Here is a 15,927-nt window from a genome sequence, read left to right on the forward strand (position 1 = left end):
ACACAACAACACAGAATCGCCGAGCAGAAACTGAGAGCCAAGTTCTGTACTGATGAAGAAGGTTTCAGCCATGATCTTGGATTCATATCATGCTAGGTGTGACCCCACCACACTGTTCTGTATCTGTAAAATCTTCCTTACTGTCCTGTTTTGACACCATCGCCTTGATAAACGATTATAATCAGTTTGGATACTTATTACTTTGGTTAGACCCTTGGACTGCGACGCTTATGCTTATCATGCTATTCCAGTCGAATAAAACCCAAAAGATCTGTGGATGCTGTAAATCAGGAGCAAGAGCAGGGGTTGTTGGGGGGTGCTCAGTGGGTCTGGCAGTATCCAGCTAATGTTTTGGGTCTGATGACACTTCCTCTGTTTTCTTTACAGATACTGCCAGACCAGCTGTGTTTTACCAGCAGTTTCTGGTTTGGTTCCATGTTTATTCCAGTCATTTGGTTTGTCTCCAGCACCATCTTATCTTTAATTTTTTTAATAAATTATCTCTCTGCCTCAATTAATCAGATTATAGGTCATCCCTTCATCTGTCATTTAGCTATTGACACTTTACTTCCACTGTCTAATACCCCTGGTCACCTGCAGACACTTATTATTTGTCACCCTATTTACACCATTTGTATGATTTTTTTTGACCTCTCTCCTCTTGATCTCTCTGCCTATAAATTCTGTGTCTGTGTGCTTCCTGCTCACGTCACCTGATGAAGGGGCTACACTTTGGAAGCTTGTGATTTCAAATAAACTGTTGGACTATAACCTGGTGTAGTGTGATTTCTGACTATGATCATATTGAATGGTGGAACAGGCTTGAATGGCAAAATGGCTGGCCCTTGCACCTAATTTCTATGTTTGGAGTCCTCAGTCCATTCACCAATTGTTTATAAAACAACTTTCCTTCCACCATGAAGTGGTAATGAAGATATTCACTAATTATTGCATAGTGTTCAATACTATATGCAATTTCTCAGATATTTAAGCAGTCTCTGCTTGCTAGCAGTATTTCTAGGCAATATTCAGACTTGGGTTGATAGGTTACGAACAGTTTTGAAGGAGTACATAGTCTCTCTCTCTCCCTAGTCCCATTGTCCTGCAGTGACAACATCAACTTAAATGCTTTACACATTTGCTGATACAACCAATGGTATAATTAATCTGTATTAAGTCTAGAATTTAAAAAACCCATCAACAAATCATTTTTAATAGACAACAAAGTTAGTGATTATTGTGAAGAACAAAACTCATTTGGCAAAGTTGTAATGATGATTAACAGTTTTTTTTAAAGAAAGACTATATTTGCCCTTCTTAATAAAAAGCCAACACAAGATATTACCCAAAAAGTAAACAGAGAACAATTTTGAAAAGAAAATACTTTTGCCAAATAATTATTAATTCTTGAAGAAAAGGTGTGAAACAGTAAAGATGATTTTCAGTCAGCTTTCTGGGTGTCACTTTACATAGAAAGTTGTCACTCGGACCTTTAAATGCACTTTATTCAGGAAACCTCAATAACTCAGGATCTTTTCAGGAGAATTGCTGCATCATTTTTTTCAGTTCTCAAACTGTACTCTGCAAAATAACTTTCTCAGAAAGGCAGAGATGGTACTGGATTTTCTTCTCTTTCTCAGCACACTGTACCCCAGTTAAAGACCAAACAATATCAAAAACAAGAACATAAACAGGCTCATGATTTCCATTAAACAGGGCTGAGCAATTAGCTTGAGACATGTGAATCACTTGGTGTCACAAAATACAGAGGTAAAAACAATGACTGCAGATGCTGGAAACCAGATTCTGGATCAGTGGTGCTGGAAGAGCACAGCAATTCAGGCAGCATCCGAGGACAGGCAAAATCGACGTTTCGGGCAAAAGCCCTTCATCAGGAATAAAGGCAGAGAGCCTGAAGCGTGAATCTCAGGGAGTCTCTCTCTCACTGCAACTCCCAGGTCATTTCTCTATGCCACTCTCTCCCCACCCCCACCCTCCTCTAGCTTATCTCTCCACGCTTCAGGCTCTCTGCCTTTGTTCCTGATGAAGGGCTTTTGCCCGAAACGTCGATTTTGCCTGTCCTCGGATGCTGCCTGAATTGCTGTGCTCTTCCAGCACCACTGATCCATAGTCACAAAATACAGCCCCAATGTCCTTTAAATTATTCCTTTAAAAAGAACAGTTTAAGTATCTCTTAGCAGCCTTTTCAAATGAACCACTGCAATCCTTTCAAAATCCTCACAAGAAAATATTACATCTTTGTAATAAACATTATATCCATTCTGTACAAATGCCAGAGAATGACCATCTCTAATAAGTGAGAATCTAACCATCTCCTTGACATTAAAGAGCATCACTGTTAATATCCTGGAGGATGCTGTTGATTAAAAACTTCATTAAAGCAGTCACATAAATAGTGTAGCTACAATACTGTGGTCACCACACCACAGCAGATGATGTGAGATGCTTGGTATTTGCCAGAATGGTTGCAGAGATGAGACATTTTAGCAACAAGCTTTGATTTAGAGAATTTCGGATTGTTTTCCTTTAACCAAGGGAGATGTATACAAGATTATAACATGTTTGTATAAGATTCATTGTGATGAAATGCTTTCCATTAATCTGGATGGGTGCAGCTCCAACAACATCAAGAAACTCAACATAGTTCCAGACTAAGCAGCCCATTCGATTGATAGACCATCATCCACCATAAACATTGACTCCCTCCACCACTGATGCCCAGTTAGCAGTGCCTATCAGCTGCAAGATGCTTTGCAAGAATTTGCCTATAATTCTTAGACAGTACCTTGCAAATCTGGGACCTTTCCCACCTGGACTGACAAGGACAGCAGACTCATAGAAACACCACAACCTGAAACCTTCCCTTCAAATCACAGACTGCCCTGACTTGGAACATATTACCTTTACTGTCACTGGGTCAAAATCCAGGAACTCCTGCCCTAACAGCATGTGGGTGTGCTCGGACCATATGGACAGCGGTGGTTCAAAAGGCAATCCATTACGACTTTCTGGAGGGCAATCTGGAATGGGTAACAATGGGTTTGTCAGCAACCCTCCCACTCTAATAATAAAAATAAAAACTAAGCATCCATATAGGATTTGTGAGCAGGTGTGGATTATTCACGCTCTAATCTCCTTTTGCAGTTTCATCTGATTGTGGTGTCAAATTCACCTTCCTGTTTGCCTCAAAAACCCTTGAATCCCCTTGTTTATCAAACAAGCAGGGAACTCAACCTTGAATCCATCTAATAACTCCTTTTCACTGCTTTTTTGATTAATTCCACATACTAATGACCATGTGGAGAAAGAAAATTTCTCTTTAAAGGGAATGCTCTCATTTTTTGACAACCAAAAACAGACGTTGTTGGAAAAGCTCAGCAGGTTTGGCAGTATCCGTAGAGAGAAATCAGAGTTAACGTTTCGGGTCCAGTGACCTTCCTTCAGAAGTCATTTTCAACTGTGAGATTATATCAGTCTCTCTCCGCATGAGACACGATCAATCTGACGTATTGCGTAGAAACAGAAGGCCTTGAACATATCACCACTTTATTTCCGCAATCATAACAACATGTATTTTACAGAAATTCTGTTCGATACACTCAATAGGTGGTTGGCATTTTGAGGAGAATAGATTTGTTATGTAAAATGAAACAAAAATAAAACAGATGTGTTCATATTTCGGGTGTACGCCCTTCATCATAACGCATGAACTCCTGGAGTTACACATCTGCAAAGTGTCAATCAACTGGTAACTGCAATTAAGCTGATATAAGTCCACGTTGATTTCCACGTTTAGTATTTACGCGTTTTGTTATTGTGACCTGTTGAAAATGAGAAAGTTCAATCCTTTACCCACATCACACAATGACCACCCTCACTGAATCCTCTTAACATATTTGAACTCTAATAAACCAGCGATCCGGAGGCTCAGCAAATGAGTTCCAAGTTAAAAGGCCTTTCAGAATCCCACTCCATCCCTACAGTTTTTTTCTCTGTTACCAGGCCGGTTGAGAAGAAGTGAAATCTCTTGGTTGTCAGTGAGGAGATTGTAAGGGCTCCAGTCTAGCGGCGTCTGGTTCACGTTACTTGAGTTGTGCCATCTTCTGAAACCTGAATCGCTGTGTTTAACGCACAGTGTATTCTGTCAGCGCCCCAAACCTGAAAGCGGGTGGGAGCGGGCAGGCAGACTCAATATACAAATCTCCAAAGTCCCCCGTTCCGAAGGGGAGTCAGATTGGACTCCAAACGTTAACATTTGTTCGTCTTTGCACAGATATCGCCAGAGCTGCTGAGTTGCATCTCGGATCTCCAGCATCCGGAAGGTCAGACTTTTTGCAACTGCACGAATTGTTTGGCTTTTGACCCCCCCCCCCCCCAGTTTTTATAACTATTTACAAAAGCCGTCAAGAAAGTTGCCTTGACTTATTTTAGGTTTTATTCTTGTTTTCATTTTCAAAAGCATATTGCCAAGTATCTCGACCGTGAAATGAAGGGGAAGAATTCCATGTTTGGAGTTCGGGGAAAAATGTTTACTTGGTCGCGTGCTGTGCCAGAAATTAAAGCGAGTTTTGCAAAATGTAGCTCCTAATATTTCTCACATGGAGAGACAGGGAAACCGTCCATTTTTAGACAAGTCGGTTCCCTTTTAAAATAAAAACGGAAAGAACCGCGGATGCTGTAAATCAGAAACTGTTCTGATCGAGGGTCACCGGACCTAAAATGTTAACACTGATTTCTCTGCACACACCTGCTGAGCTTTTCCAGCAACTTCTGTCTTTGTCCCTCATGTTATTAAGAGACAGGGAGTTAAGGTTTCAGCTCACTTCTATCCATAGATAATTGACAAAAAAAAAGTGCTCTTCTGCACAGAAACTGAGTGTTTTCACCATTATTTGTTCTTATTTCATATTCTCAATTTCGGCGGTTTTTCATTTCTGTAGTAGTGTCCTGTTGTTTTGTTTAACAGTGGGTCAGCCACTTCCGCGTGTTATATGACTGGGGTAACGCATGCTGAAGGGCAAATTTGGGATATTGATTCCTTCCACAATTGCCAGTACTCCAGTTAAAAACAAGTTTGATTTTGCCTGAAAGAAAGAAACGCTGTGACAAAACATTCGGGCCGCAAACGAAAAGTTCGCTCCTAGTCAGTGAAATGACTTCGAAATTCACTACATATGAACGTTAATGTAGTAAGCCATTTTCAAGAAAATATTAGTGTCAATCTCCAAAGAATGGTAAGAAACTATCCCCAGGGTGTCGCTCAGCCGAGTTCCAGCTCCTGGGGTGAGGAATTCTGCTCCGCAGGGAATAGAGACCCTGGTTTAATGCTATTTCACTCAAAACAACAAAAAAAAGCGCACGAGCTCTGAGGGAATCATTCAGCTGGCGGAATTTGAAGAAAGTTAACTTCATTTTTTTGTCAATAAAATTATCAATCTATCAGTAGCGCCACAAGGGGGTCAGGAAAACCGTTTGGAAACGGCAACAATCTTAAAGGTTACGGATTCCGAACCACAGAAAAAGAGCCAATTCGGCAAGGATGAGCCCATTCGGAAACAGTGCCGCTATTACCTGTCAGGAGATGGGAGTGTCGCTACTGCAAGGCTCTGGTTCAAAGTTGGTTGTGTTGAAAATGACATTGGTCCTGGTATTTTTGTCATTGTCAATGGATGTGCTCCCCAGAGGGGAGACGCACTTCTCCGGAATACTTTGTTTGGCTGTCCCGACTGAAACATTGCGGGGGCGTGGGGAGGGGGAAGGGAATGAGGGACCTGGATGACAATTCCTGCTCACATCTGCGGAGCGGAGACAGAAATCCCCGAAACTGCGCTGGAGCATCTCCTTGCAACCTGAACCACTCCAAAACAAAACCCATCAAGGACGACTTGATCGGCTCCACTTGTGGAAGACATTCAGAGTTTCTCATTTTATACAAAATCGATTAGTGTGATTGCCAATGCAGAAAGGAGCGACAGTAGAAATCGCGTCACATTCGTATCAACATTCGACTTTCTAACATTGGCCTCAAACGAGATTCTTATTAACTCCTGTTAGTTTTTTTTTGGAAAACCATGATTCAAATACTTTACAGAAATTACTAGTTGTTTGCATTCAGATATCTATTTTTGCAATTTTACCGATCACAAATATCTTCATGAAAGTTATTGAGAACTTCCAACCACCGAATGGGTAACTTTTGGACAAGCCCATGCAATTGCAGAAAAACACAGTTCCAAATTTAATTCTGTCCTTCGCTGGGAATACCGAGGCAGAGTCGATGGGTGTCTCCTGTTGTATAATTCCCCGCAATCTCCCTTCCCCCTAGTGGTTTAAACATTTGAATTAACTACGGACACCGACGAACTCTTTAAAATTAATTCTGACGAATCTTCTAAGAAATATTTTGGAAGTTTTGTTTTGGTTGGGAGGCGGTGAGAATTATATGAATTTATGCAAAAGATCGCGTTTCAATAGAAGGTTCAAATCTATTCTGTTTTGTTTTAGATAATTCTTTTTTAAAAATGTTTTCCATCTTTCCGTTTTGACTGTTTCAGATTTAACAAAAAAAAGGAGCAGGGGAAACGGCAATTAATCCGGGGGATTAAATGCGATTATTAAAACAGGTTTTTTTTCTTAAACAAATGAAAACATTCAGTTGCAAAACAAAACATCCATCACGAAGACGGGGTAAGAGATAGAGCAAGGTCAGTTGGGGCAGGGAAATGTCCCGGGTTTTTCTTTTGTTTCGCAAGTTTTTTTTTAAACACAGTCCCAAACTCCGAAAGGTGACTTCATCAGTTAGGAATTTATTCTGTCATCTGAAGATGTGCGTTTCTGTTTGCTTTGAGGACTCTGATGGGAGGATTGATCGTTCGCTTTCGCTCTCATTGTTGGCTGCTTCGGCGACCGCCTTGCTTTGGGTCGCGTCACTGATTGACAGACGCAGGTTCCCCACCCCCCTAAGGTGCGGCACGTGATGGACATCTGACACCCCGGAGCTCCGAGAGGTTTATTTTTTCTTCCGGGGTGGGGGTGGGGAAAGAGATACAAGTTTGCTCCCACATCCCCATACACACCACCACCTCTTTCCACTTCTTCAACATCACCCGCTTATCTGCAAGCCCACGACAGCAAGTCACAGCTCGATAAAACAAATAAAGAGTGCAGCCTGGCCTTAACTGGTGCAAACCTTGTTTCTCTTTCTCTGCGCCTGCGAATTTCCGGTCATTAATTGCCATGATTTATAGGGCTGATGTTTTTTTGGAGGTAGCTTCACATGTGGTTGGGACCCTGCCTTAGATCCAGCCCCCCTCTCACATTACAAACTATTTATATATCTTCCACGATTTCCCCCTGAAAGCCAGCTCCCTGGGACAACGTGCGATTGGCTCTACTTGTCAACCCCGAAAATCAGGGTTAACTGGAGTGTGTGTGTGTGTGTCTTTACTCAAAGGGCTCCGGCTGTTAAACAGCGATTGATCCAGATCGCTTTTAAAGAGCCCTGTTTTTTTTCCCCTGGAAGCTGTTTACTTTGAAATCGAAGGTGCTTTGGATATAATTCCAGCCGCTTGGAATCTGAAACCCCGCTCCCATGGATCATACAATATTTAGCTGCCTGCGCAGCTCCCATGCCCCTGCACAGAACCTGCACCACTTCTCTCAGTCTCCACTGGCTCTCCATGGAAGATCAGACCATGTGGCTTTTCCAGACCTGTCTCCTTCTTCTTGTATCATAACGGGATTTCCTAATGAAGAAAGCATGTTTACAGCCCAGCGTCATCATCATCACCTACATCACCACCACCGAGGCCATCCCCAGCACCAGCCCCAGCCCCAGGCACCGGCCGCTAGCCAGGCGACATGGCACATCCCTCAGATCTCCTCACCCCCTCCCCTGGCGCGGCACACACTCTGTCTCCAGTCAGAATCCGGGCCCCCGGAACTGGGCTCCAGCCTGGTGGACAGCAGTCCCAGTTTGACCCCCAGCAACCCGCCCTGTGTGTCGGGGGATTACGGGAGGCCGGGGGTCACCCCAGTGGAGACAGAGAAAAGGAATTCCAAGAGGAAAAGTGACGGCTCAGGTAAGCAACCCCGGCTTAGCCATTAATGAGCAGGGACACACGCATCAACCATTTTACACATCTACCTTGTGCAGATGCATGCCGTGCTCAAATTGTTCAACATCAGTTTAACTGCACTGGCGGAACTGACAGAACAAACCTGTTGCAGATCTGATTCATTCGTTCAGTTACTCACCTTTAAAAACAGACATGTATATTTCCCCATAGACTTTGACTGACTGGTTCTGGGCTGCTCTCGCAGTTTTGTTTCTCCCACTCCGAACGGTTTAGTTCAAAGAAAGCTGCGATTTAACCCGATTTGTGACCATACTGGGAACGCACCTCAGAACTATACCAAGCGTATTCCAGCCAGAACATTTTAATGTCAGGCAACACTGAATAGCAAGTTGTTTTAAGGATACTTAAACTAGATGGTAACGAATGGCCACTAGCGTTCCCATTGCATTGCTGCTTTGTGAATTTCTGGAGTAGATGCTGGGCACGAAAACTAATAATTCGACAATTAACACAATCACATTTCACTCACATATTTTAAGTCCAGTGCCAATGAAGCATTGAATGTGTTATCGCCGGTTAATTTATAAACGTATCTCTTTAATAGTTGCAATCTAAAAAATAAATCTGTGAATTTCTTTCCTATACGACTGATTAAACAGCTTTGATTTACATACTTGCCGAAGAGTTTCCAGAAATTTCCCAATTCCACCTCCCTGTATTCTTATGTCTAACCGTGTTGTCCATATTTTGCTTCCCGCCGACTTTAAATTGCGTTTTTTTTGGTAGGTTTTGCTAATGTTAACTGTTCTAAGAAATGCAAACAATAGGTTGTTCAGGCAATGGGTAAGTGTAATTAATGAAATATGCCTCGTGCTAATCAAAATAAAACATTTGGTTAAAAACGAGAACCTGCTTTGCACAGAGGTTCGGTTCCTACAAAAGAAGTGCATTGTATGAGTCTTGAAACCACTAAAGTTAGCGTAAAGTTCGATCATGGAAAGCCTTTCTTTAGCGGAAAACTCTGGCATTCTGCAACTAAAATGGAAAATCCCCTTTTAAAAATCTTTTCGTTTTAAATTCAAAAACACACGTTACATGATATTTTCACTTCATGAAAAGCATAATCTTTGTCGGAAGATTTATGCCAAAACACACTTTGTGACAATAAATCTATCGTCGGTTAATGGGCTACATTTCCTCTGATTCACACATTCATCACCAAACCTTACAAAAATAAAGCATAAGCAGGAAATATAAAAGTCCTTTTCAGTCTCACTACAAAGACTGAACGTTTAAACTGCAAAGGGCCAGACTCCACATTACTGTTTTTACACCTGCTGCCAGCACCATTTCGGTCCTCGGATTATTTGTGTTCATTTCGTGGTGTAAACAAAGATGCAAATCGTTACTGAGTCACACAGAAACCGCTTTACTCTCAGAGTCAGGGTTTCACGCCCCGGAGAACCCATTGCAGGAGACAGCTCAATGCTCGCTGTACAAAATAAAATTAAAATCTTCATGAACTGAGAAATGTAAGTAGTAAATTAATGTTTCGTGGAATAAAACGCAAGTCCGTCTTGAGGAATTCATGTGATTTTTTTTAGAAATTTCTCAGCTAAAATATTTTCTCCTCATTCTACGTGAATGCATTTAATTTTTTAAAATTGCTAAGTATGGATAACCTTTTTAAAAGTTTCTTTCTAATCGCACTTACTTAATAAAACCCGAGTGATTATAAAACACAAAGTAAATTTAATGCTATATTAAATGACTTTAAACCTTAAAATATTTTTCTTTTTATCAGGAACTGCTTTCAAAGGCTGTAAACATCGATTTTTTGAGAACTGTATTTTTTCAGAGTTATTTGCAGAAAGTTAAAAATAAGTGAAATGGTTAACTGTCATATTGAATGGTGAGCACTAAAATCAAATATGAATACTATATGAACCCTTTATGATAAAAAAAATGCATATGGCGAGAGAGAGAAAATTTAATAGAGTATCTGCAAAATGTAATGAAAAATAACCCCAGTTGCCTCAAAGGAGGATGTTAGAATATTTTTCTCTCAATATTTGTGCAAACTAGTTAGTACTCAGTCTGCATCATGAGAAGAGAAATTATGTTTAACCAATTCATTGGAATTCTTCGAGGGAGTATTGTGCTGCTATGACCAAAGTTGTACCAGTGGATGTATTGAACTTAGATTTCTGGAAGGTTATTGCGAAAAATAAAGGTTAATGCTACAGGGAGTATCTTACTGGCTTGAATAGAATATTGACTAATTAACACAAAGCAGAAGAAAGGCATAAAGAGTTCATTTTCTGTTTGGTAAGACACAGTGAATGATGTGTTGCAGGGTTCAATGTGAGGCCCTCAATCTTTTACAATTTAATAAAAGATTCAGGTGAAGGGACCAAAGCACAGTTCCTAATTTGCTGATGGCACATAGGTAGGAAAGTAAGCTGTGAAGAGAACATAAAGAGAACACAAAGAAATACAGATAGATTAAGTGATGAGAAAAGACCTTGCAAATGGAGTATAATATGAGAAAATGTAAAATTGTCCATTTTGACAGGAAGAATTTAAAAAGCATTATTGTAAATTTTGAGAGATTGCAAACCTTAAAATACAGAAGGATCTGTTGTCCTAGTGCATGATCACAAAAGGTTAACATGCAAGTATAGCAAGTAATTAGGAAAGCTAACAGAATGATATTTTTGATTGTGAGAAAATTGACAGCAGAAGTAGGGAGATTATGCTTATTATACAGGGTGTTGGTGAGACTGCTGCTGGAGTACTGGGCACCTTATTTAAAAAAGAATATGTTAGATTAATATGGATGAATAAAATGGTAGTTCCTAAATTAAAAATCAAAATGTATTTATTTTGGGAAAGATCCATTTTCATATGACTAATAAAGATGCAACTCATTTATACTTACTGGCATTATTAAGCCATTAAGAGAGGATTTATTTGACTAATACCTGGAATGGGCATGTTGTCTCATGAAGAAAGGTTGGACAGGCCAGAATTCTCATCACTCTCTGTAACTGTTGGAGTCTAGAAGAATAAGAGGTAATCTGATTGAAATATATAAAATTTTGAGGGGTCTTGATGGGGTGAATTTGGAGGTGATGTTTCATCTTATGAAAGAATCTAAACTGCGGGGTCACTGTAAAAGTAAGGATTGTCCATTTGAGACCGAGATGGGACAAGATTTATTCTTGCAAAGATTTGTGAGTCTTCAAAACTTTCTTCTTCAAAATGTAGTGGAAACAGAGTATTTGAATATTTTTGATTAACAAGGGGTGAAATAATATTGAGGTAGCTGGGATTATGGAGTAATCAAGTTAACCATGATAATCATCATTAAATAATGAATATGCTCAAGTGGCCGACTCCCACTCTTAGTTTGTATGTCCATATGTGTATGTGTATAAAGAATTCTGTCAATAAGGAAATATATTAATTGATCAATAATTAATTTTAATAATTTCACATTAACTTCAATATTTAATATTGTTTTGGAAATATAAATTTTAGCTTTAGTTCCTAGCAGTACAATACATGATTAATCCCTACATTTGTGACTTTATTTATTGGATAAGATTTAATTTTAACTATCTGTATGCCAACATGTTGGAGTTAATAATGCCAGCAAGTGTAAAAGCAGACTATGTGGTGTAACATCTTTTTTAATCATATGAAAATTACTCATTCCCAAAATAAATATATTAATTAATGAACTACTATTTTATTAATCAATAAATGTGACAACAGGTACAATGGATTGAAGGGCGTCTCCTCATGTTAATGTTTGAAATTGAAGAAAAAGATAAAGTAACATCATGTGCTTTGTTGAGAAGCTCATTGAGAAAGGAAAGTAGTTATCATTCAGAAATGGTTATTTACATAATGCCTTGTGAAATTAGAAATATTAAATAACCTAATTGAAGATGTATATAATTAGCACATAAAATTCTTATTGTTTTATAGGGCATTGAACTTTTTACTGCTAATATTATACCCCTCAATGTTTGTCGTTCAATAATGTAGCAGGCCAATTATTTGAATAAATTAATTTGAGGCTCCTGTATACTTTTTGGGTGCAATGGTAATGTTACTAGAATAGTAACTGAGAGACCCAGTCAAATACCCTGTGGACATGAGTTCAAATCCCATAATAGTAACTAATAGAATTGAATTCAAATGCTTTTAAAAAAGAGTATAAAACTAGTCTCACTAATGTTGCTATAATGATTATCACTGATTTTTGTAAAAACACATCTGCTTCATTAATGTTCTTTTATGAAGGAAATCTGATGCCATTACCTTATCTAGCTTACATGTCACTCTGCCATAAAGCAATGAGTCAGCTCTGAAATGAATTAGACTACTGCTCATCTCAAGACCAATTTGGGATGGGCAACAAATGCTGCCCTTGTCAACTATGCTTGCATTCATCTTTCAAACAATATCATCACAGAGTTTCCGATAATTAACTCATTGCCATTATACGATATTGCTGTGTACACTTCTTCTGTTTCCCAAATTACAACAGTGACTACTTTTAAAATATTTAATTTGTCAAAAAGCACTTGAAAGGAGGTCCTGAGTTGGCAAAAAGGTATTATAAAAATGTGAATTATTTCTTAAATTTAAAATTGAAAATATACTTTTTTGCCTTTTAAACAATTATGAGAAATCTAAACTGAAATTATTATGATCCTGGTTATAGAGACACAAGAATGCAGCTACAAAGGAGAGATGAACAGCAAACCCAGAAAGGAAAGAACAGCCTTCACTAAAGAACAAATTCGGGAATTGGAAGCTGAGTTTGCTCACCACAACTATCTGACCAGACTGAGAAGATATGAGATAGCAGTAAATTTGGATCTCACTGAAAGACAGGTAGGATATAAAATTAGCTTATAAAATTAGATGTCTGGTGTGTCTTTTTCATCACCGTAGATGCTATTTATTCCCCAAACCAGCATCCATGATGATAGCACCTTTTTTTTTTCACTGGTCGCACTAGATACCACTTTGATGAAGGCGTTTGCAATGTCTGCTGAATGTATGTAGAGTAGACAGACAGTGACCTCAGTCAGTATATAATATCAATTTGATGGGGCACAGCCAATTTTGAGTTGAAAAGCGTGGCGCAGGAAAAAACACAGAAGGTCAGGCAGCATCCAAGGAGTAGAGAGTCGACATTTCGGGCTGGGCCCTTCATCACTGAAACGTTGACTCTCCTGTTTCTTGGATCCTTCCTGACCTGCTATGCTTTCTCCAGGGCCACGCTTTTTGACTCTGACTCTCCAGTATCTGCAGTCCTCACTATCTCCAAACAGCCACTTTTGAACACAATGCTGCAGCTAACATCCCCTCGGTAAGCTCACACAGCTAAATACATGTTGAGTAGCTGGGAGGATCTCCTTCCTATTGCTATTGGAGGTAGCATCACCTACTTTCAAGTTTGTTGCTGATTGATTACTCCTGGCTCTTGCTGAGATTATAGAAAGCTTTAGTGGTTCCAGAATTGTTTAAAGTTGTTGAAATTGATATGAAGTAATGTGGCCCATGCTACAGAACTTTGCCCTGAATTCAAAGATTCTCTTGCAGTTTCTCCCAGATTTGGGTGCATTGGTTTTCAATCCTTTTGATTGAACATGACAGAAGAAGCAACACAAATGGCTGGAAATGGTATGGCAGAGTATGAAAAGAAAGTTTCATAGGAAGTCATTCCCTCCCATTGTTTTGTAGGAGCAATTTCCTACCTGAAAATCAGCAACTAACAGAGTATCGGGCATCTCCAATTCACTTTGGAGGTCATCACTGTAATTTGCCTTAGCTGTAACCACAACTGAAGCCTGAGAAAAGGGATAGGGCAGCATTGCCTGTGGTTCTGAATGTTATGAGTTCTAATGTTTCTGGCTGTTTCTAGTCCAGAGTAAGCAATATCTGTCACATTTCTCAGTTTGCCATCCACTGTCATCTAAAGGAAGTCACTGAGGCTCTGCATTACAAGAGGGCTGAATACATTTCAGTCTTTCTGCCTGAGGGAATCAGATGGAGCAAGTGTGCTGCTTCAGTAGGATATGCTACACAGTGCCATTAATTGACTGCATAACCCTTTGCAGGCACCACATATCAGTTCTGAGATGTGCTCCGGCTGACAAGGATTCCATTCCCTCAACATCCAGCTGGTTTGTGCCAATAGATGATAAGTCACTCAGGCATTGCCCAGTATCCTGGCAGCAATTTTGATGACTTTGATCTGCAGGAATTATTTGAGCCACCAGGACAAATCAGAGGGTGATTCCAGGCGATAAGGATTACTCAACTCATGTCTTTGGAATGTCAGCCATGCACAAATGGGAAGCGTCTATATGATGAAAACCACACAGCTACACAAAATATAAGCAAACTGACCATTGGGGAGCTTAAGCAATGCTTTTTCATGTTAAGATTTGTCCTTATTGGCTTGATGCTGCACAACCTCATTGCCATGAAGCACATCTCTCACCACACAGTTATATGGTCTGAGCAGTTGAGGAGGAGGAAGAAGAGGGGAGCTGGAAGAGCAAGGCAGAAGGTGACTAACACAGGCTTAACCAGGCTGGCCAGGATATTGACTCATCTGACTCCGATAATAGTCAACAAACATTCCATTCACCATTCATCAACACTTTACCTTTTCTCAGTTACTAACTTTCTTGGCCATAATCCCAAAATAAAAGACATTCCAAACAATCATTCTCAACCGGAATTATAGGATAAATGTTACGAAAATGCATCCAAAAGTCAACTAATTAATCTTTTGCTGGTGTACATATACCTTTGCCCACCGTAGTCACTACCACTGTACTACACCTTTGACTGCAAAATAGCTCATCGTAGCTGCTAAATTCCAGCAGGGAAAGCTGCAGATGGCCTTAGCAAATGACCTAATGCAGTTCTTCCCCAGGAACGTCCAGTTTCAAAGAGCATGACTTCTGCATGGGAAGCATCAGTCTGGGCTGGCTGATGGGTAACAGCATGAGCAGGAGTGGAGTAGAATAGCACCTTGACAAAGAACCACAGGCCTGAGTTCCAGGTACTGCTGTCACTCTCCCTAAATCGAGCTGCCTCACCAACCCTATGACATGTCGGAAGATGGATTGCTGGGCACAATGCAAACTGAACAGTGATATTTGCAACCATGATGCCGGTAGTCTGAATGTTTGGGGCAGGCAATCTAAAGTTGTATGACTGCAGTCAACCTCCACAGCAGCAGTTAGATGTTGAGTGGCTTCTGTTTGTGCAGAGGCATGTATCATCAAGCACTGCATCATGATCAGATACACAAAGCTGACCATATTTTCACCCCTGGAAAGGACAGGCCCCAAACTTGTGCGAAACTCTGGTATAGGCCCCTCCATGTTTTTTGACAGTGACCACACATCAAGGCTTTCATTGTACACACTCTTCAATCTTTTACAGTAAGATGCTCCACAAAAGTGCTCAGATGAGACCATTACTGCACATTCATGTGTGACCTCATCCTCTGCTGTGCAGTCCACTTGTATCAGTGTATCACCACATACCAAATCACCTTTAATTATGCCAAGTCTCAGTGGTTGGAATTTTACCAGCTATTTGAAGATCTTAAGATGACATTGGGAAGAAACCTGATATGTTTTGCCATCAAGGAATATTCACAGTGATAAGAATGACAGCAGCCTCTGGAATGGCAAGTGGCCAACTAAAGCAAGTAATTGGTCAATTGATGGTCATTTTCCCAAGCTTTTGGGATTTTACAATCACATGAATGGACTGTTATTGT

The 15,927-nt window shown here is 40.1% G+C and overlaps 1 protein-coding gene and 1 long non-coding RNA gene across 2 annotated transcripts in view; one reads left to right on the plus strand and one right to left on the minus strand.

Moving 5' to 3' along the window:
- Positions 1–3,546: 3,546 nt before the first annotated feature.
- LOC148149911 (uncharacterized) lies at positions 3,547–6,599 on the minus strand. The gene is made up of 2 exons (XR_015757096.1): positions 5,593–6,599; positions 3,547–3,842 (listed from the first exon to the last, which is right to left on the minus strand). It is a non-coding gene; the product is annotated as an uncharacterized LOC148149911 (long non-coding RNA).
- Positions 6,600–6,878: 279 nt separating this feature from the next.
- Positions 6,879–15,927, plus strand: part of meox2a (mesenchyme homeobox 2a) — a 44,791-nt gene continuing 35,742 nt past the window's right edge. The window contains exons 1-2 of the mRNA XM_043689825.2: positions 6,879–8,102; positions 12,838–13,010. Coding sequence (XP_043545760.1) covers positions 7,613–8,102; positions 12,838–13,010 — 663 coding nt within the window. The 5' untranslated portion in view covers positions 6,879–7,612. The remainder of the gene's footprint in view (positions 8,103–12,837; positions 13,011–15,927) is intronic.

The sequence above is a fragment of the Chiloscyllium plagiosum genome, unplaced genomic scaffold (genome assembly GCF_037043375.1).
Source record: "Chiloscyllium plagiosum isolate Xiang-an unplaced genomic scaffold, Cpla_swu_hap1 HiC_scaffold_5, whole genome shotgun sequence".
Lineage (NCBI taxonomy): Eukaryota > Metazoa > Chordata > Chondrichthyes > Orectolobiformes > Hemiscylliidae > Chiloscyllium > Chiloscyllium plagiosum.